Source organism: Anopheles coluzzii, chromosome 3 (genome assembly GCF_943734685.1).
Source record: "Anopheles coluzzii chromosome 3, AcolN3, whole genome shotgun sequence".
Taxonomy (NCBI): domain Eukaryota; kingdom Metazoa; phylum Arthropoda; class Insecta; order Diptera; family Culicidae; genus Anopheles; species Anopheles coluzzii.
Window position 1 is genome coordinate 12,169,577 of NC_064671.1, and position 23,132 is coordinate 12,192,708.

At 44.5% G+C, this 23,132-nt stretch overlaps 1 protein-coding gene across 1 annotated transcript in view; it reads right to left on the bottom strand.

Moving 5' to 3' along the window:
- Positions 1-23,132, bottom strand: part of LOC120956511 (abhydrolase domain-containing protein 2) — a 33,314-nt gene that overhangs the window by 3,825 nt on the left and 6,357 nt on the right. The window contains exon 2 of the mRNA XM_040378013.2: positions 38-210. Coding sequence (XP_040233947.1) covers positions 38-210 — 173 coding nt within the window. The remainder of the gene's footprint in view (positions 1-37; positions 211-23,132) is intronic.

A 23,132-nucleotide genomic window follows, 5' to 3' on the forward strand; every position in this document is an offset into this window, starting at 1 on the left:
AGGGGTGGCTTGATCTGGATATGGAACTGCCACCTACCTTCGACCGTCGTAATTAGCGGCTGGTAAAGATCGTACGTTAGCGTGGACCCGTCCGTCAGCGCTAGGTAGACCCGTTCGCCCAGCGGCCACGGACATTTGACGCGCCCCACGATACTGTGAATGATTGTCTGGATGTGTCCGCTAAAGCCCCACAGCCGGGTCGGAATGTACCTGTGTCGGAAGGAGAGAGAGAGAAAGAGAAAGGTATAGAACATTAGTATCCTTCGGCTAGCATGAAATTTACGTTTTCAACGCAAAACCCGTGTTGCCGGGGCGGGTTGAACGCGATCGTAAAAGCGGGGGAGAATCGATAAGGACACACGGCCATGTCACGCACTCTGGTCGCTGAAGCGCAGAAACCAAATCACCTTGCCACATTACTCAATGGCACCTTCCAACACCAACGCGCCCGCGATAAGAGAGTCTTGGTTGCCGAAAAAGGTTAAAGGTTACGTACGATTCGAAGGATTTCCGAGCGGTCGACAGGGCACGAGGAATGGTTCTTGGGTTTTGAGGTAGAAACATTTACCTCCTTCCTGTGTTTCGATTTGATGTATGAGAATTCAACCCTACTAGAACCACAAGCAGTATCCTTTCGCTTTTATCGTTCGCAATCTATCTCTGAGCGCGGGTTTCAAGGCTTGCGCTTGCGATAAATCAGTGACAACGTGTACACTACTCTTCCCGGTCGTTGCTGTCGTTCCGATACGCTTGAAACCGAAGATGGCTGGCACGCAATCCTGCCGCCGATGCAGAAGGAGTAGATTAACCATCCTACACACCTGACACGTGTGGCACGTGTAACTTTGTTTCAAGGTAACCCGTGCCCTCACACCCCCCGGCAGAGAAAGGTCACATCCGGGGGCATTGGCGCTGCTGTGATTGTGATTGCATTTCTTCGCCGGCAGTATGCCACAACAAGCCGCGTTGTTTAGAGCCCGCCGCGGCCCAGATTGCCCCGGAAGGAAACCAATGGCGTTGTGATGAATTAGGACAAATTGCCGTATCGGGTATTGCAATCCGATGCCCGTGCACCGATTCAAAACGCAAATCCTTTTCCATGGAAGCGTTCCCCGTTCAAAGGAGAGCTTTATATTACACACAGGGAAAGGGGAGCAATTTTGAGGTTCATTGAAGCATAAGCGGCAGAAAAGCCTGTTTCTAGTAATCAGCTCTCGTTCGCTTGCTTATTCTTTACCAAATTTATAAGGTTTTCGACAGAAAGTGCTACTGGTTTGGTGCGCTGGTGATAAAGCTGGCACCATTCAGAATCTGAACGTCAAATATTGCCATAAAAAAAAACAAAACGAAATAATGAAAGGACATGAAATTTAGTATATAATTTACTAAACGATTTTCTTAAAGCATAATTTCGCCGTTGCCGAGTAGAAAGACGCAAGTGTGGAAATAATCAGCAATAGGAAATAGTGCGAAATAGTTCAGAAAGCGAGCCAAAACTACCAGATCCCAGAAATCCTGTTGATGTTTTTCAACAGCTGTTAAATGGTACATTTGCTTCAAAATGAAATTTCAGTTATTACACATGATTTTCAACACATCACAAAGAACTGTCAAACTCAATCCAGCTTGAGACGTGTTGAAAATCATGCTGACGAAATTAACATTTATACAGTGTTTTCCAAGTCAATTTCGAATGTAATCGTTGTTATTCACCGTGTGCAGGATATTAATCCACATCAATTTGATATTTCTTTTCCATCTTCATAATTTTTAATTTTCCCAGCATGATGTTCAACATGTCTTAAGCTGGATTGAGTTTGACAGTTATTTGTTATGTGTTGAAAATCATGTGTAAAAACTGAAATGTTGTGATACCTCAAATTAGTGACGTAAACGAGACCGAACCAAAGCAAAGTTAGAAAGATAAAGAGATATAGGCTGTCAAATACAAGCCTGCTCTAGCATATAGCCAAGCCTCTGATTATGCTGACAATTCCATTATAGGAGGACTTAACAAAAAAGAAGAAGAAGAAGAAAAACTGAAATTTCATTTTGAAGCAAATACACCATTTGACATTCGAAACTGACTTGGAAACCCTGTAATCATTACAGGGTTTTCCAAGTCACTTTCGAATGTGATTATTCATCGCCAAAAGGATGTTTTTCAACAGCTGTCAAATGGTGTATTTGCTTGGTGTATCAATGGTGTACCAATTATATGCACATTCCAAAGTAATTTGTAAAAGCCTGTAAAAGGATTTAACGATTATTTTTAAAAATTCTTAGATAAAAGTAGACTTTTGTCTTATTTTTTATTGACAATTTTATGAAAACACGGAAGCAATCTAAGCAATGGTTGGAGAAAAGAATGATTTGTTTGAATTCTCGCTTAGATGGGATATTAAATAGTCTCATAAATACTGCAGAATGCTCTATCCTATTTTTATAAATCATTCTTCGAACACGCTGTTCCATTTCTACGAAGTTCAAATTTCCTCTCATCAAGGTTTTGTCGTATTTTTGAAGGTTTTGCTATTTGAATCTTGATTACATTTCATCCCGCGGTACACACCTTGTTGAAACAAGAGATTACTTCAAAATTGTGTTTTGAAAAATGATAGCAATTGGAATTGGAAAACCCATTTTCCCCTTTCCAGTGATCGTACACTCTTGAAAAAACAACCAAATTGTGAATTGGGTTTGGGTGCATCGAAATCACTCGCACAAAATCCCAAACCCACTCAAACAGTGTAACCTTCCACGAAGCAGATCCAATCTTGTAACGCTGCTGCTGCTTCGGCAAAAAGTATCCGTACCTCCTCTGTGCGGTGCGGAAAAACAAACTTCTTTTTGTACTCTCGTCGCATCCGGCTGCTGCGTGTGGCTTACACAGCTGGCCAGCATTCCCAGGAAACTTTTTATCAAACCGTGATACGGAATAGCTGATCTTGAAACCTTGACATGTCTTGGAAAATATCCCCGCAACACCCGCAACCAATGGCAACTGTATCCGGTGGTGAGCTTCCTTTCCACCGGCAAGAAAGAACCGATTGGACAAACATCTCTCTAACCCTCCGCTTGGAAGGCAACAAGACAACAAAGTTTTCCACACAACGACAACAGCTAGCACAGTGGCGCACTCGATCGATTCACCCAAAGGGGAAAAGGTTATAATTTTCCCTCAGGTTAGCAATTTGCTGCTGCCTGCCTGCCGGTGTGTGTGCGCGCTATCGAGCCCGACGCATCCGTTGATTCACGCCACGGTCGTATTGTGTTGGCGCCAACGGGTGTCAAATGGCGTGCTATGGTCAGTGGAACAGCGGGAAACAGGACTCGGGTTATGGGAGAGAGTGTGTAATCGGTGGGTAGGGCACACTGTCACTCGCATTAAAGGTGGTGATTTGCTTAAAAGTAGAGATAAGGGAGAGCTTTTGTACTATGATGATAGATTGGTAAACATATTGCAAAGGGTTTCAAGGTGACCATTATGACAAAAACAAAGCATTCATTTTGATCTAAATATTCTCTTTGGAGTCGCTTAGGCTCCATGTTTCAAAGAGAATTTAGTACAGCCTACAAACGCTTTCCCATAGATTGCTTAGTGCATAAACAAATAGTTTTTTTTACTTAAACATTAAATGCAATTGCACTTTACACTGAACGTTTCGGAAACATCGACCGATACTGATAGAGCACACGTCGGCAATTTACAATGTACACCCAACGCGGCAAGGCACCACCTTTCGATATGCATTTTGATAATGGAATAGTGATGTGCTCCCTGGAGCGCTTCCACGACTCCGATCCTACTACGACTGCTGTTAGTTCGATTCCAACTCCGGTTAAGCGGGAACCATTAGTTCCACCCGGAGTCGGAGTCGTCCGGAGTTGGAGTCGTCCGGAGTTGGAGTCGTCCGGAGTTGGAGTCGTCATGAGTTGGAGTCGTCCGGAGTCGTTCAGAATCAAAGTCGTCTGGAGCCATTCGGAGTCGTCCGGAGTTGGAGTCGTCCGGAGTTGGAGACGTCCCGAGTTGGAGACGTCCGGAGTTGAAGTCGTCCGGAGTTGGAGTCGTCCGGAGTTGGAGTCGTCCGGAGTTGGAGACGTCCGGAGTTGGAGTCGTCTGGAGTTGGAGTTGTCCGGAGTTGAAGTCGTCCGGAGTTGGAGTCGTCCGGAGTTGGATTCGTCCGGAGTTGAAGTCGTCCGGAGTTGGAGTCGTCCGGAGTTGGATTCGTCCGAAGTTGAAGTCGTCCGGAGTTGAAGTTGTCCGGAGTTGGAGTCGTCCGGAGTTGGAGTCGTTCGGAGTTGGAGTCGTCCGGAGTTGGATTCGTCCGGAGTTGAAGTCGTCCGGAGTTGAAGTTGTCCGGAGTTGGAGTCGTCCGGAGTTGGAGTCGTTCGGAGTCGTTCAGAATCAGAGTCGTCCGGAGTTGTTCAGAAACGTCTGGAGCCATTCGGAGTCGTCCGGAGTTGGAGTCGTCTGGAGTTGGAGTTGTCCGGAGTTGGAGTCGTCCGGAGTTGGAGTCGTCCGGAGTTGGATTCGTCCGGAGTTGGAGACGTCCGGAGTTGGAGTCGTCTGGAGTTGGAGTTGTCCGGAGTTGGAGTCGTCCGGAGTTGGAGACGTCCGGAGTTGGAGTTGTCCGGAGTTGGAGTCGTTCGGAGTTGGAGTCGTCCGGAGTTGGATTCGTCCGGAGTTGAAGTCGTCCGGAGTTGAAGTTGTCCGGAGTTGGAGTCGTCCGGAGTTGGAGTCGTTCGGAGTCGTTCAGAATCAGAGTCGTCCGGAGTTGTTCAGAAACGTCTGGAGCCATTCGGAGTCGTCCGGAGTTGGAGTCGTCCGGAGTTGGATTCGTCCGGAGTTGAAGTCGTCCGGAGTTGAAGTTGTCCGGAGTTGGAGTCGTCCGGAGTTGGAGTCGTTCGGAGTCGTTCAGAATCAGAGTCGTCCGGAGTTGTTCAGAAACGTCTGGAGCCATTCGGAGTCGTCCGGAGTTGGAGTCGTCCGGAGTTGGATTCGTCCGGAGTTGAAGTCGTCCGGAGTTGGAGTCGTCCGGAGTTGGATTCGTCCGAAATTGAAGTCGTCCGGAGTTGAAGTTGTCCGGAGTTGGAGTCGTCCGGAGTTGGAGTCGTTCGGAGTTGGAGTCGTCCGGAGTTGGAATCGTCCGGAGTTGAAGTCGTCCGGAGTTGAAGTTGTCCGGAGTTGGAGTCGTCCGGAGTTGGAGTCGTTCGGAGTCGTTCAGAATCAGAGTCGTCCGGAGTTGTTCAGAAACGTCTGGAGCCATTCGGAGTCGTCCGGAGTTGGAGTCGTCTGGAGTTGGAGTTGTCCGGAGTTGGAGTCGTCCGGAGTTGGAGTCGTCCGGAGTTGGATTCGTCCGGAGTTGAAGTCGTCCGGAGTTGGAGTCGTCCGGAGTTGGATTCGTCCGAAGTTGAAGTCGTCCGGAGTTGAAGTTGTCCGGAGTTGGAGTCGTCCGGAGTTGGAGTCGTTCGGAGTTGGAGTCGTCCGGAGTTGGATTCGTCCGGAGTTGGATTCGTCCGGAGTTGAAGTTGTCCGGAGTTGGAGTCGTCCGGAGTTGGAGTCGTTCAGAGTCGTTCAGAATCAGAGTCGTCCGGAGTTGTTCAGAAACGTCTGGAGCCATTCGGAGTCGTCTGGAGTTGGAGTCGTCTGGAGTTGGAGTTGTCCGGAGTTGGAGTCGTCCGGAGTTGGAGTCGTCCGGAGATGGATTCGTCCGGAGTTGAAGTCGTCCGGAGTTGAAGTTGTCCGGAGTTGAAATCGTCCGGAGTTGAAATCGTTCGGAGTTGGAGTCGTCCGGAGTCCTTCGGAGTTGGAGTCGTCCGGAGTCGTTCAGAATCAGAGTCGTCCAGAGTTGTTCAGAAACGTCTGGAGCCATTCGGAGTTGTCCGGAGTTGGAGTCGTCCGGAGTTGGAGTCGTCCGGAGTGGTAGTCGTATGGAGTCGTATGGAATCGCACGGAGTAGTACGGAGATGTCCGGAGTCGTTCAGAAACGTCTGGAGTCATTCGAAGCCGCCCGGAGTCGTCCGGAGTTGTTCGAAGTCTTCAAGGGTTGTTCGGGGTCGTCCAGGATTGTCAGGAGTCGTCCGGAGTCTGTTAGAGGCAACTGGATCATGACGTGCAATTTGCTTGTGATGAGGCATTTCCTTTCGTTGTATTTTTTGTTTTTCACTTTGCGTGTGCACTTCGTATACAGTAGTTTGGTTTGAAGGACGACTCCGGACGACTCCGATTCCGGACGACTCCACGCGATTCCAGACGGCTCCAGACGATTCTGAATAATAATGATAAATGATAATGCTGGGCGGAGTCTACTCCGGAGTTTTGCCTGTATCTGTATCGACCACTATTATGAAATGCGACGACATGTTCGCAATAAAAACCCTCTTCCATCGACCTGCTTAAAACAACACATCCGGTATTCGACAGCCATGCAAACTTATGTGATTGCGCATTATGCATTATACCGGCGGAAGCAAGATTGAGTGTTGACCAACGCCACCTCTTCTTCTGCAGTTGTGTGTCAGCACGCTTTTACACCGACGACAAATGCATAATAAATTGAAAGGACATTTGTTGCCAATAGTGACGAGTGAGGAAGCAGCAGGAAGTGTGGGAATGATGTATCTTCTACGCCTTTCCTACCCGTGTCCCACCTGTTCCTGCACATCGGAAGGAAGAAAGGGCCATTTTTTCAAAGTGGACGGCAGCACCAGCATACGAAATGCGTTCTTCGAAATACCGAAATCAATCGTAGATGACAATTCGGTTGATGTGTGCCAACAGCCGGAAAAAGGAAAGGATAGCCCCCCCTTGTCGTGTTCCATTAACTCGTTCCCCATCGACGGACCAACTGATAGCGGCGCACAGGGCGGCAATAGAGGGGAGCCCATTATTGAGAGTGATTTTATGAATAAAAAATAAACTTCATTCGATTGCGGACGTGTCATACACATGTGCTGTTTGTTTGTGTTCTTGTCACGTAAGTGTAATCGCTCTGCCTAGATGACATTGAAAGGGTTGCTTGGAATGAAATGCGGGAATAACACAAATTCAATTCTAGAATTTTCCTTTGCTTTCCAGCACGCACGAACGCTTTCAATTTCCATATTATAGTTGCCGGAGTAATTTAATCCCACCACTGTCACGTTATCAGATTTCGGACATTTTAAACATTTGTTCCACCCATCTGAAAAGCGATACGGGTAAGCAATTAATTCGACACTGCACAGAGAGACACAACCGGGCGTGTTTGTTGTTGCAACAACAGAATTTCCCGCACAAAGCGTGGCGCTGCATTGTGCGTTGTAAAATTTAATTGAGCCAGCGATCCGGTTACATTTTACATGAGTCCGGTCGGGTAGGGGAGCTTAGGAAAGCTCCCAGTATGTTGTCATTTCTTCATCCAGCACCGCTTGCATCTCTCCAAAATCCCACCAGCCAGACAACTTGCTGAAGCGCCAGCAGGAAAGTCACAAAACCAAGGACACCAACAGGCGCTTGGACATCATTAAGGGCACGGTGTCCTGGGGTGTAACAGCAGTTAGTAGCTCGTTTCACCGTCTGGCTTTGGGTGGACTCTGATTCGGATAAAATGTGCACACCAAAATACACACAAAAAAAAGAAATGGAATCGTTTATCATGATCCGCTTTCGGCCAGGAGATCGCCAGACACAAATCCTCGGAACAAGTCCCGGCCCGGGCGCTGCGGTGTATTTTTGACTTTATCAAAACCCTGTAGGGTTTCCTGGGGATTTTTATTTTATTATCGCTTTCGGACAGTCATCGCAGTGCTGTTTGATGAAGTTTCGCGCCGTCATACCTCTGTTGACGCTGGACATAAAAATGCTTCAAAAGCGCACCTAAGAAGGTAAAAAGCCAAAGGGATGTCTGTGGGCATACTGGACACACTAGAAGTATTTCTTTTCCCGTCTTCGTTTCTGTTCTCATTTACAGTTTTTTAGCAAACCTGAGAAAGCGAAGAGTTGTTTTTTTTCTTGATATACCTACGGTGCCTTTTTTGCGCGCTATTTGCACCTACTTTTCACTTCCGGCATTCGACACATTCGGACGGGCAGCATGAAAGGCAGCAGCTAATCGACAATGAAATTGGTGTGGTTTACATTTTACGCTTGCCCTAAATTGCCTAACATTGGTCCAATTTACCGTGTTTTTTTGCTTCCCTTTTGTTTTGCAACCAGCCAAAGGATGTAATGACGAGGGAAATGTACCGGTCCTCCAATGTAGAGTGTTTTCATTAATTAATTAGACTTTTATTTCCTCCCTTTATTTATGGCGACTATGAATGACAGAGCCACAGAGGTTGATGAATGATTGTTTTGCAAAATGACACACAACGGAAGCAATCCCCTGGAGGTTGGAGAGCTGAGGCATATTGACAGTGAAAGCTAAAGTTAATTAATAGCATGTCGTTGCTGTTTTTGTTTTGGAGTAAAGTACAGACTTCAGAAACGTTTACCGCGAATCATTTTGATGACATTTAATAAATTCAATCAAAACGAAATTCACAAAAGAGCAATTGGAATAATTTAATTATTAAATAAAAGGAAGACAATACAAGTAAATAGTGATATAATTGAGAAATGAGATTGAACCGTGTCATATGATGAGACTCCACATTTCATCCGTCGCGATAGTAAATACGATTGTGCAGAGAATTAGTCCTTCAATACGATTGGTTGACAATGGTACAATCCCTTTTAATAGAAAACTGTCTGCAACTTAAATTAAAATCCATCCTTCAACTAGTATCTTGTTCAGCATCCATCTCAACCATCCTCAAGCGTCAAACGTCATACGGTCGAGGATCTATACGGGCTGATCCCGTGCGTCCATCGTCGACGACAATTTGGAAGATAGAAAGCTCCACTAAATCCCTGGAACAATTGCTCCAGCAGCACCAGGCTCTGTCCTCTTCGTTCGACTAAGCTACAAGGAAAGGAGAAATTTCCCATGCCGAAGGAGGACACAAACCCACCACAATCTTCCCCTATCAAGGTACTGGGAATGGATTTTCCACGAAACGCCGGTTCAATTTATCAAACCACCAGCAGCAGCAGCAGCAAGCACACACATACACATTTTTCGTACCTTTGGCAGCTCCAGCAATTTTCCGAAAAATGAAGTAATGCTCCCGAGCTCGGTGGTTAGCAAAGAGGGTGGGTTGTGTGTTGGATAAGGGCACACCCCAATTCACCCCAAGGCGGTTCGTCAAAACCGCACGGCACACACGCGCGTCATTATTCCATTGACAGGAATGCCACACCGAAAAACAAGATTGGTTGCAAATTTCCCCCAACAGCGTTGGCTAGATCGTCGAAATGGGAAGAGCCGTAGGTGGAAATCAATGTTGACCCCAAAAATGTCACACGCAACAATAATGTGCAATGATTGTTGTGGTCGGGCGCAATAACATGGGCTGTGAGTGGACCGTCGCTCGCCCTTAAATTGATGTGGATGGCGTAGAGTAGAGGCAACAGCACCACCCCACCACCAGCCCAGTTTGGTGCGTGTCTCCACACCATTTCAATTTCCGTTCACTGACCACAGATTGGAGGATGATGAGCGCTTCGCACGGTTCCCCAATTTTCCCATCTTGTGTAGAATGGCGCTTTGGTTCCAGCACAGTAAGCATAAGGCAAAGCGAAAAAAAGAGAGAACAAGAGCGGGAGATTTACTTGTTGAGCGCATCAGAAAGGCCAACAGGGAATAAAATGTCAGATTTATTCGGCCGATTGGACGATATTGCACGGTTGGTGGCACTCTAAAAGCCCAACCACCACACAGTTCATTCTGGTTCGTACCGAAATTTATGGTATGCTTAGTGTCACTAGGCACCCACTCACTGGCAGAAGCCATTACTCGCAAGGATATAAGGGAGACACGGACAACGACTTATGAGGGCAGAAAGGAAGCGTCCAGCGGCTCATGTATGGTTTATTACGCCTCCCAGTTCGGAAAGCTCCTAGCGACACACTGGATTATGCACGTGCTGTCCTTAGGCTTAAGGTTGGCAGGATGTTCCACCCATGCCTACCCGGAACAAGGAGTAGAATATTGCCTTCCAGCAGACATGCCACCACGTGGGATACAAAAGGTGACAAGTGCGGAACGTTGCTTGGGGCTTGATGGGGCTCACTGCCAAGACGGCAAAGAAGTAGGACAGCCGGCTGGCGTTTCCCACCGGGACTGATTAAAGGAATTTAGCTGGACGACTGGGAAACGTCCCATTTTGTGACCTACCGTAAGGTAGTGGAATGACGTTTCATTAAATCGAATTAAGTGTTGAACCGATGGATGTGATGGAAATGAAAATGGAGCAAAACTGTCCGGATGGATATAGTATGAAGATATGTAAAATTATGTTATAGAGACAAAGTCAACAGGAGAAATTGACGAAATTGTTGTGAAACAACTCATTTTAGTTGTATTTATTCGCGTAGGTAGACAACATATTATCATTTCTTATACGTTTTCATTAAAATTCACAACTGATGAAAAGGAAAACAACAGCAAATTCATATCCAACAGCCATAATCATTGCTATTGAATCTAAACCGCTTGTAAAGGTAACAAAATATTCGCTTTAAATGATAATCAAGAAAGCCTTTCTTCATATGTGCACACCATCAGGCTTTAGCACTCCATCGGTTGAATGACCCAACCATGTCAAAGCAACATTAAGACCGGGTGTGCAAAAGAAAACACAAAAAACCGCTTTGCCATTTTTTTTTGCTCATTCATTACACAATAAACGCGAAGAAAGCGAAGAAAGAGGAAGTTAGGTATAAAACATACCGCTAATCGAGCTTGCAACGGGACGGGACAAGCATAATAAAACAGAAAGAAGTAGAAAAAAAAAACAATCACGAAACACACATGAAAATGAGAGAAAACGGCAAATGAAAAAAAGAGCAAAAAAACTCACAGTAACACGAAACGAGCGAGAGAGAGCAATGGAGAAGAAATTTGCGAGCACTACGTACGAAACTGTAATTCAACAGAGCAACTTGGTGAACAAGAAATACGAAACAAAACAGCTAAGCAAAGGTGATGGGGCGATGAAAACAACAATGATCCACAACTGGCGCAAAGAGCGGGGCCGCAAATGGACAAAATGGAGGAAAAGGCACTGCAGTACTGTCCGTGCACATGATGTGCAATCTTCTCGCTTCCTCATTGCAGCTGATGCGCAGGTGCATCTCGTAATGAATGTGATGGATGCATTGATGACTTGGTGGAAAGGTGGCGCCGAGCTGTGCAGTAGTAAATGGACAACGATAGCTAAGAGACCGATAGCAAATGCAAACGCATGTATCATTCACCAGGTTTGCACGCGAGCGCTGCATCATGAATGAATGGATAAAAGGGTGAAAATTCGACAGGTACGGAAAGGGAAGGGTCTTTTATTGCACAGCACTTCACTGCACCGAGGCTTATGTCATCGGCAAATGGAAGTGGTTTGCAGAAAAATAGCTACTTTATGCAATAACGAGACGAGAAATAAACGAACAAATGAACGGATGCTTTACATTTAAGGCATGCACGTTTGATTAGTTACAACTGTTGGTGTATGGAGCATAATTAAAATTACTCTCAGTACAGTGTATGCTGGAGGGTTTGTGCAGACACGGATAATAGAGATTGATTATTAAATACCGTGACTTTGATTTTTTAGCAATAAACTACCACAAAATAATTGAAGAGTAGATGAAAAAAGGGTTCCTCCGAGATTATTCAATTATTCAATTGTGGAGTTATTAGGATGCGCACAAAGGTTTATTGAAGACAACGCAATTTCCAGGGAGCATATTAAATTCAAGAGACATATGAAGACAAATTAGTTCAAGGAACTTTCCCATAACCCGTACTAGTACTGAAACTGATTCCAGGTCTTGGAGTTGATTTTAAACCTACGCGGGTCTGGAACTGATCCTGACACCATACCGGTTCTGCAACTAATCCTGATTCCATCTCGATTTTTGGATCTGATCCTATACCGATCCTGGCATCCATATCAGTACTTTAACTGAATCCATGCCAATCCTGCAACAGATCTGACATTGATTCGTTTGCATATCGCTTTTGTAAATGATTCAGAAGCTGTACCAATCCTGGAACAGATCTTGACAACATTACTAACTTGAAGCAGGCCTTCTTCTGCCTTTTTTATTCTGACATAAAGACAGATCCTGTATCGATATCGCGTGGCCCCGTGGTACAGTCGCCAACTCGACCTACTTAAAAACGTGTCCGTCGTGGGTTCAATCCTAGAATGGATCGTCCTCCCGTATTAAAGACTGACTATCCGGTTGCTGGGTACTGCATAAAGTCGGCAAAGCCTGTATAGGCCGGCATGTTCGCGTAGGACGTTTACGTCAAATTGAAGAGTCTCAGTCAAGGATCTCTTAAGCTCAGTTTTTTCCTGTTTGTTTGTTTTTAGCAGGCAGATTTAGGACGCTTTTAAAAATAAATACAAAAAAAAGAAAACAAAATACAATAAAATTAAAAGAAAAGAATTTTATTACAGAGATCCATTAAAAAGACTAATTGACTGGACACTTAAATTCATGATTACTTCAAGACAATGTTCTTTACATAAAAAACCTACTTAGAAGCAACATTTTTAAACTTAGAATTGCACTAATTAAAACGATTAAATTGATTGTTTTATGTGAAATAGACAAAACCAAAGATAGAGCTCAAAACAAGTCTAAACATTCGAGATATTATTATATTGAATTGATATTGAAGACAAAAATTATTGAAAAAACATTGCTTCATTACCATTTACCTGACTGGTATTGTTTCGTTACTTCAAACGTAATCCAACTCCGGCAGCGCAATTCGATTAAATAAGGTATAGATGTAATCAGCAAGCAATATCTGCTACCTTCACCATCGATAAAACCGACAGTTGGCAGCGCTATCATAATTGTAATCGGAAATACAACTGGAAAGGAGAGCACCAAAGCATGCCATCTTGAAGACAGTTTGCCGAGCAAGCGAGGATGGTGGTATCAAGCCAACGGGTACGTGGGGTGGCATGCTTCCGGGATTGATTCGTTATTGTAACGATATAGCAAGATAAAAGTCAATTTGGGTAAGGGCAGGTTATCGTTAGCGTGCAAGAGGAGCGTCTTTTTGTAGGACAAGAGTTATCGATATTGTTTCTCCGGATATTGCAGTTAAAAAGCAGTCAGTAGTTATAATGTGGACATGTCTCTAAAGAAAGAGTTTCATGTATGATTAAATTGTAGTTTTCCTAAGACCTTAATTGGTTTATTAAATAGTGATCACTGCGCAATAAACCGCTTTGCTGGCGCCTTTTAGTTCAAAGTCACAGACAGCTTGATAGTAAGCGGCAATGCAACTACAACACGTGTTTCTAGTTCATCGCCTTCCAAAACGCTAATCGCAATCAAGCTTCAAGTACGGCGACATAACAAGAAGAAACGAAATGAAAAATTAATGCTTGAATCCGGTTATCACCAATTAAATTTTGGCACATGAGGTTCGCTTATCGCTCAAGAGAACAGAGAAACAGCACAGACGACCCGTTCAGAGCGAACGAAACAAACCAAAATCACGCCACTGATAGCGTGATCGCTTAACCGGATTTAGAAGTCTATTCCGACCGGAGTACGGAGCCGTTAATCGACGCTGAGGCAAAGAGGTGAAACAAAACCAACGGAAAGAAATAAAACGGGCAAATCGTGTATCTCGTTTGGCAGCGCACAGGCTAAAAAGACACATTATCCGCTTGCCAAAGACACATTAAGTCACTGCGAAGCCGATTAGACCATTTGAGCCGGTTAATGATAATGATGATGTTGCTGATGATAAAAACAAACGGAAGCTTCGGCAGCAGCTAATGGGCAATGGGTATTAAAACCTAACGACTTGACGAGAGAGCTTTGCGTTATCGATTTTGGATTTCGGTAGTACGGTGGGTGCGAGTCAAAGGCTTCCCCATTTCTGCTTACAGGAAAGCTCTTGAGATGGCTTTATTTTCCTCGCGAATCGTTCTACGATTTGGCTGTTTTGTTTGCACCGAGATTTTGCATGCTTAGCAAATTGGATCATTTGTGTATGTGCGTGTGTTTTGCAATGTTAAAGCCATTTCGGGATTATTATGGTGCGCATTAGAGTTAAAGTTCAATTTAGCAGAACGTTATCAGTGATCAATTTAACGCTAATCGAATTTAAAGTTCATGGTCAACATACAGGGTTTTCCACGAGTTCTCATAGCCGTGGGACACTTAATGAACTCTTTCTACCGTGAAATGAACTTAATGTAATGGGAATTGGGCTCTGTAGCACCCTTGTCGGACAAATCTAGTAGGAATTTCCAAGGAGCCTGTCCAAAAAGGGTGCCATAGAGTCCAATTTCCAACATATGAAGTTCACTTCCAGTAGGAAAGAGTCAAGGAAGTGTCCCACAGCTATGAGGACCCCTGGAAACCCCTGTAATTAGATTTAATTTCCCAGTTAATGCTTATGTTACTTCAAACTAATAAGCTTATCACAGCAGACAAATGATTGCGTTATTATATAAGAAATTCTCAAAAAGTACAGTTATTAAGAATATTATTAAATAATATGCAAAAAAATTTTTTTACGATTTCATAAGTTTTCGATTTCAGAAAATCTTCCAGATTGAACGATTAATGTGTAGGACTTTAAATTATTCAACTATGAAAAATATATATTTTTTTACATGAAGTGACACATCATCAATCACTTCTATAAATTAATTGGGCATTTTTCATTCAAATTCAAACACAGATGTCCCAACTAAAAGTGAGCAAAAAGCCCAGAAAGCGATTAAACCCATTTTCTCACTTAAAAAAAAAATTGAAAAAAACATAAAGCACTGATCATGCGCCCGTTGCAACCCACAGCAACACCTAAACACAGCACAGCACAACAATAAACAACTCACAGTACGCCGGGCACCATTTATCATGCCGCATTTGCACGAGTTTCGGGGCTAACATATGGGCCGCTAGAAACCACATCGAAACATATGCAACTGCACCACCACCCACGGCAAAAGATGAAAGACAAAATAGTTCAAACCGTGTTTGGACGTTCGCCAAAAAAAAGAACGATGCAGCATTCGTCCGATCCATCATGCATGCGTCCAACATACTTCTGCCACGTTGGCTCGTTGTCACTGTCTCGTTCCCTCTATCTCTCTCTCTTTTCTTTCATCTAAATGCTTCCGGCCAGCGTTGCACTCTAATGCATTTTATGTCGCGAGCATCAGTGCCGGTCTTGACACTCCGCACACATATGGGGAAAAACCATAAACTACGGGGGAAAACGTCCTAAATTTGGCCGTTTTTTGTTGTTGAAACTGTTCCACATAGCATCTAAAGCATAACTTGGTGCTTCCGGCATAGCATAGCGGGGGCCTTCACCGCTTTTCACTACCTCCCCCCCCTGGCACTGACAAAATTAAAAATTTAACAGTATTAAACTCTTCTTGGTTCCATCGGTTCCATGCGCTTAACACCGACCCGAGGTTAAAGTTGTTTCACATCAAAAGCAAAAGAATCATAAAAGAAAGAGCGTAGCACACTGCTCGCTGACCCGGCTGGCTGGTGGCGGATAAAATGATTGTAATTTAATTCCTTTCACATCGCTCCACGTGCGCCGATCACACACCTAACGGGGGAAGAAAAAGGGGGAAAACAAGATTTTTCAAAATGATTATTTTCCATTTCGATAAGCACACGCGGGGCTGTTTCAACTTTCTTACTCCACAGCTCCAAGTTTTCCTCTATTTGATTTATTTTTCTTTCCGACGACTTTCCACGGACATTTATACCACCCGCGACCGACAACTAAAGGTGTCCATTTTCATGCTGAAATCTTTTCAAAGAGATAATAAAGAAAATTTCTGCCCAGACACTCGACACACAGCCCCCAAAGAAAAGGATCGCTGCAAGGGGAATGAAGAACATTAGTGGGGAAGAACGGGATTGTGAAAAAAAACCTTAAGAGCATATTTTTCCTTCGTTTTTAGCTGCTTGGCTTCGAGGTACATTCGTCGCCCGCTGTCGGAGAAACTTGCCCGGACATGTGTGCAAAGCATTGTGCAGAGTATCGCATCCTTACACACCGGCTGCATCCGGCTTCAGGTGCCCGCTGCACATACGATGTGCAGATGCAATGATACATTTGTCCCACCGGACGTGAAAAACTTGTCTCGGCACTCGCAGAAGTGGCACCAAACAAGACGCTCGACACATCTCCACTTTACTGCGAGACTTCCTCCGCTTGCTTCTTCCCAAGGTTTCTGGACTGTGGGAAATGAATTACCAGAGCGCGCACGCAGCACAACATATTGCGTTCCAGAATTGTGTAGCTGTGTGTGTGCCCAGACGCTACTGAACGATTATTACGCGACGACTTTCAAGGTTTTCCATGACCTTTTTTACGAGATGAGAGAAAACATTCTTTGTTTACACTATTCAAAAGGTTGTGCGCTTGTGCCTTTTCGCAGTTTGGTTGGAAAAACAAGGATTGCTTACACACACACACATATACAGGCCTCCTGACTGGCTTATTGTTGTTGCGAAGTTTTCATCCACCTCGGTTGTGCGGGATGCACTGCTTCAGAATCAAATAAATGTTTGAGGATCCGTTTTTTTTTTGCTCGTGGAGCAAGGGGATCCATTCTGAAGCAGCACACCAACGAATATGGTGGAGTTTTTGAGGAAAAATGAATAAAAAAACACACACACATTCGTCCCAAATATCAACTATGGCAAATAACGTGGCGCAAAAGCAACCTACTACCATACGTGGGTGACAACACTCGACGTTTGCTGCTCGACTCGATCCATTCACTCGACTCAATTAGAGTAAATTGAAAATGATTCAGCACTCGCGAGGCTTTTCACGTGTTCGACTAATCGAATTGGCCGTCGGCGTCGGTGCCCTTGGCAAACAACGAAAACCAATAGGAAAGGGTCACAAAGCGTCGGAAATACGCTTTGTCAAAGTAATAACAGATTGGAAAAAAGTAGTGAAATAACTCTAATAGGCTTTAAAATACAGCTAAATATCGACACAATCACTTCAAACTGTTATCGCATGCAAATCCGCACTAACCTTTACGTAAAAAAAGCTGAACAAGAAATCACAATCAAATCACGACCCAGCGAAAGCTCGATTGCGCGGGCAAGATAATTGAAAGGTCAATTAAATTTTCCATCCTGCAACAAATTCACACCAGCCAGCTCGGAGCTTGAGACACAGAGGGCCCGCGAGAAAGAGACACCCTTGTCAGTTTTTCCTTTCACCGGCATTCTGCACGGAAGCACCACTTCGTCAAGACAATCAAGACGATAGTAGGGGAGTCCTCACTCACTCTTTTATTTCAAGGATTTTCCCTCCCCCATTATTGACAGGGAGGGCGGCAGGAAAAGAGAATAACGAGCTGACCTTTAACGCCAGCGCCAAGAAAATGGCAAAAAGTTAAGCAATAAAGCCACGAAACTTTACCCCAGAGCAAGTGAGGAAAAATCTTTCCGCAGTCCGCGGCTTTGCACGGTGGCGTTGATTTCAGTTTCGAGTAAAACGACTGGTGGGCTTTTGCTGAAGTAATTAAACACTTCATATACTCCACTCGTTGCGGATAAGGATAAGTGATGGAAAGAATGTTCCATTCGTCCGTTGATAGCGGACGATGGTGCATTAGAACTGAAAGATTAAACGGCAAATCCTGGTAGCATTGAGGAAAAAACTGTGCACAGCACACGCAGGGGCTGATGACATCGGTCATTTGCTGCCAATCAACCGAATCTCGTTAGCTCGCTCCGTACGCCATTTCTTGGAAGAGTCTGGCCTGTGGTGTGTGCTTTGGTGCACAAAATGGAAGCTTCTTTTTCCCCCCAATCAAAAGGAATGGAACGGAAGACAGAAAAAAACGCTACCCAATGGACGACACGAATATTGCACCCCTTGCGTCCTTGCCCGGGGGAGCGCAACACGTTGACCTCTTCGATGCGTAGGAAAATTGTGTATCCTCGCTGGAGGACAAAGTAAACGCTCGAAGGAAAACGGTTTTGCTTTTTCCTAGAAACAAAACTCCCTGTTAGGTGTGGGTTAGTATTTTGGCTATCGATTGGAAAATTGTCATAACCTTCTTGTGTCTCCCCACTTGGCTGTGGCCTTCTTCCCAACGAATATTTCAATCACTTAGCTACATTGAACCGTCGTGTGATGGAAAAGTACCAATTGCCATCGGCAGCAGCAACGCTTCGGCGGGTAAAAACTGTCGCGCATGAATGGTTGAAGATGTCGCTTTTCTACCAATTCCTATTTCACTTCAATGGAAAGTAAAAGAATTTCCATCTCGCTCCTTCGTACCCCATGCGCAATCGCCCACGAAGACGGGCGGCTGTGTATCTATAAATTGGTCATTTGTTCAAACGATCAGGTTGGTTTTTGCCTCCACCTCGCTTAGTACTAGGCACTCTCCTTCTCCTCGGCTTCCTTTCTTTTTCCCATTCCGCTTTATTTCCTCTCAATTTATTGAACACTCTTCTTGTCAAGCCGGGCACATTTATTGCTGCCTCAGCGCGATCCGTTTCGCTTTCTACACACACACCAATACCCGGCGTGTGACGTCGTTTGTCCCCTGGACCGGGGAGAGAGCGAGAGAGACAGAGGCCTACGACACCCGGACTGTAACCAGAACGCGACCACGGCCAAGTGCATTGAAGTGGCGGCCGGTGGACCATTATTATTATGATTGTGCTTCCATCCGTTCGGCCGCATCAGGCTTACAATGGACCTAAAAGTATTTGTGTGGGTGTGTGTGTGTGTGTGTGTTTGTGTGTATTTTTGTGATAATTCTCTTCCCCCTTCGGTAGCCACGCGACCAATAGTGGGTTTGTAGCAGATGATGCTCCTTCTACGTCACACGGAATTCTTTTGTGTGTGTGTAAATCGGTCCACTTGAAATTGTGCTTTCACCGGCCACCGCTTTTCAAGGGAACGGTCGTGAAAAGGATGCTGCGTTCCGATGATGGTACTACTGAATGGAGATGCTAAATGAGCTGTAAAAGATTAAATTTTCAATGCGTGGGAATGCTTGCAATGCATGAAAGTGCTATTGCTATTTTCTTATGATTTAGTAATAACTTCCCTTCGACAGGTTTATGGCAATAAAAACATATTCTTTTGATTTGTTGTTTTCAATGGACCGGTGTTAATACATCATAAGCTCAGTTGAACACTAGATTCGCTCAAAATTGAGCGTCCCTACTTGACGCGGACGAAACAGTTCAGGTTTTAGCGTACATCCAGTGCAGGGGTAAGTTAGCGTCGCGCCAAGCGCTACGTGTATAACAGCGCTGGTTGTAAGTTCGATTCTAATGTGAATCTCTAATTGTGGATGCGCTTCCAAAATAAAAAAAAAAACTTTTCGGTGACTACAAATGATGATATTTACTCAAATTTTAGTTGATAAGTCAATATGATTTTCATGTTTATCGACATTTGCTACTCTGTACGACAATTCAGACAGTTTGGTAAATTAACAATGCAGTAATTCGTTTCACTTAAAATTCAGACAATAAAATCATATTGATGAATGAAAAAATCAATGTTACATCAATTACTTTCCAACAGGACTTTCCTAGCTAATAGAATCGAATTTATAAACGCTTTCTCTCCTTCAAAAACATCATTACGAGCTCAATTTGCACTCAAGCTGCACTGTCATGCACAACAAAAGGATCCCATCAACCTTGTTCCATCGTGTCCCTGAGTTAAGATGTCACCTCATATGTTGTGGCCACCATCACACGCGATCCCACCACCGGGTTTGGGAAGGTTCATTACTTAATTGAAATACAAAACCGCTCCGACGACGGCTTTGTGCCGCACGAACGAGAACATGTGAGAGAGTGGTAGGATTTGCTGTCGTTTACCGGGCTACTGCCGTATCTCTGATATGCCATTTGCTGTGAAAACGTGCTCCCAATGGTACAGTGCCCGCTCGTTTCAAACAATCTTCCAAGGATGCGATGGGAAACCGAAGCTGTTATGTAGGTGGGTGATGTTAGCATTCCCACAACTAGGGGTGAAAGAACGGTCCCCAAAACCGATGCGCATTACACCTGACAGTGAGTGTTTAAAGGTGAATTTAAAATTACCCTGCTGTGACAAGCTTCCGTTAATTAGATTGATGTAAAGCTTCGAGAAAGCTAATAGCCCTCTGTGTTCAGCCTGCCAGCTGACGCCTTCTTGTCAGTCAGTCGCGCAAGGAGGCAGATTGTTTAATGAGTTTTTCACTGTCAATGCCTACCAGTGGAACACGGTTGCGGCTGCCGCAGGGAGTGAATGAGGCGACTTTATGCGGTTGTACTACCGAGTCAGTTTTTCAACGTTATCGAAACGAATCAATTGAAAGGCGAAAGTTGAATTGAGTTAGTTAGTTATCGGCTCTGGAGGGAGTTTGAACAATACATAACAATGTGCATTTATATCCTCGAAGAATTGAAAAACGCCTCAAGCAAGGCGGTTAGTGCTCCCGCTCACAGGCAAAGTGCCTAGGTTGCTATCAATCATTGAAAATGCTACTAATGCGGCAGCAATAAACCGCTTCGCCTTCGATAGCTTTCGCACACGTTCCGTCAATTGACCTAAGGGTCATTGGGATAAATTTTATAGCCGTCAGCTATCGATCTACAGACGAAACGACACCCAAGCTACACATTTCCAGCTCGAGTGAAAAAATAGTCCCATTCAGTGCGATAAAACATGTCTGTATTTTATTTCCGGCTTTTTTTTTGTCGCTCTAGATCATAACGAAATCATTTCCAACCGGGAATGCAAAAAACTCCACAGCAAGGAAAAAATATCCTCCACAGGTTGAAGGGAAAGCAATTTAAATGACCATAATTGCTTACGCTAGACGAAATGCAACAAGTGCCTTCCACAGACATTGATACTTTTTTCCCCGCAAATGTCATCCAGTTGGAAAAGTTCTTCCTTTAGCGGGCAACAACTCACTTTCCGACCAATTATCCGGTCGTTTACGGTGGGAGATTGAAATTGAAAAAAAAAACCATGCATAAAGGCTAGCTTTTCTTTGCAAAAATTAAAATGCGCAGTAAAGAGCGTCGAAAAGTAAAAGTTTGAATAATGACTTGGCCGTAATGGTGAAAAGGTGAAGAAAACACTTTGGTGGATAACTGTGGTGAACAGAAGCTGTTCGGCTTGGTTGGATTGTAGTCGTGGGCAGTGGATAGTAGTAGTACAATCAGGGCTGCTTGTGTTTGGCAATAAATTATCCCTCGGCATAGACAGTCGGATAGGGGAGGGGAACGTTAATTATCATTAGTGTTGTTGTGCTGTGCTAGTAGTGAATGATGATTAGTATTATTTTCCCGCTTACACTTTGTGGTAATGTTTGTTTTCCTTTTTGTTTTGTCTAAATCCGTTTGACCGTTGGTCGCTGATTGATCATCCTTCTCGAACCTTCTAATCACGAGCTTAGTAGACAGCCACACGACCACCAGAGTAGTGGTGTTCGATTCGAACGGAACGGGGTCTCTCGATTTGGCGGGTCGGTTTATTACTCCGCTCCTCTGGCGGTGGTTTATGCGCTTGTTAAAGGTGTTTTTATTTTCGTACGCACCCACACTAACCACAGCACACAGCACCATTGATAACGCACAGTAAAGAACGTTTGCTTGTTGGGAATGTACGAGAAACTGAAACTTCTCATAGAACACCCTGGAATACCGTTGGGAGATGGGGGACGCCGGGGGCTTGAGTTGGGGTGGGCAGTCGGAACCTTCAGACCTTCAGATACCGCATACGGCAGACAACAACAACACTGGCTACTGCTAAAAATATACCTCTCCCAATACTTTCGGCTGAGACAGAAGACAGACCGAAGGAACAGAGACGCATTGGGCCGTGGCCAGTTTGTTCCGTTCCGCTGGCAATGGTTTACTTTTCCCAAAAGGTGAAAAAATGAACGCTACCCAGGCGTTCCCCAGGCGGGAATACTATATCTGGAAGCACAAACGCGGCAAACATCCCCAAACCAGGTGTACCAGGTGCTCCAATTGCGTATTTGTTGTCTGTTGAAGGACAATCATCGACACAGAGTCAGGCGGAACAATGGCGTCGGCGACGGTGGACAGAAACAGCTGGCTTCTTATCTCTTTACCGGCGACGCAAAACATTGAGGCTGGGAAAATTGCGTATGCTGCTTTCGACTAGCCATGCACTTTCATTTTCATTCAATTGATATGAGTTCAATACAAATTGCTGCAAAGAACAGTAAAAGCATAGTAAAGTCACATATTTTCCCCATTGTTTACCCAAGTCTTCTACGGCTTTCTAACAATTTGTCACACTCCTTATGTTGTTTGCACAATAACACTCATCATCCTGCTCGATGGAGGCCGCCCGTGTGGTGACAAAACAACACATGAAGTGTTTATTGTGATAGTGCGCCGTTGTGATACCTTGGCAATATCGATCTTATCGGCAAATCGAAACGAGCACACCCCGGGCCGCCAGGGCTTGGTGGGCCAATTCGTGGATGGAATAATGATAAACAACTCATGCATAAAACATGCTCACAAGGGATCTTTGTGAAAAACGAGGGCCAAATATGGACTGGTCATCCAACAAAAAAAACATACAAAAAGTCTCACCCGTGTCCTTCCGTGTATCAGACGAGATGAGATAAGAGCAGTTACTTTTAGAAGATTTCATAAAGAATAATATGTTAGACCAAGTTGTTATCAGTTCTGCTGTATCTGCTGTTACATCCCATTAGTTGCTAATAAATCACCTTTAAATGTTCCAACAAGCCTCTGTCTATGATTATATATTCCAATTGACTTTGAAACCATGTTATCACATACGTGATGTTCTCGTATGTGCGTAGAATCTTTGCACGTCCAGTTAAAATATTCGATGAATGTGTATCCGCTTTGCATCCGATACGGATGTGTTACTATTCCTTCCGCTGTTTGAAATGTAAGGAATTTTCGGATGGCATCCACGAGGGCCGAAGCAAACCTTCGAATTCGAATGCTATTCAAATTGGAATATATATTCAAGGGA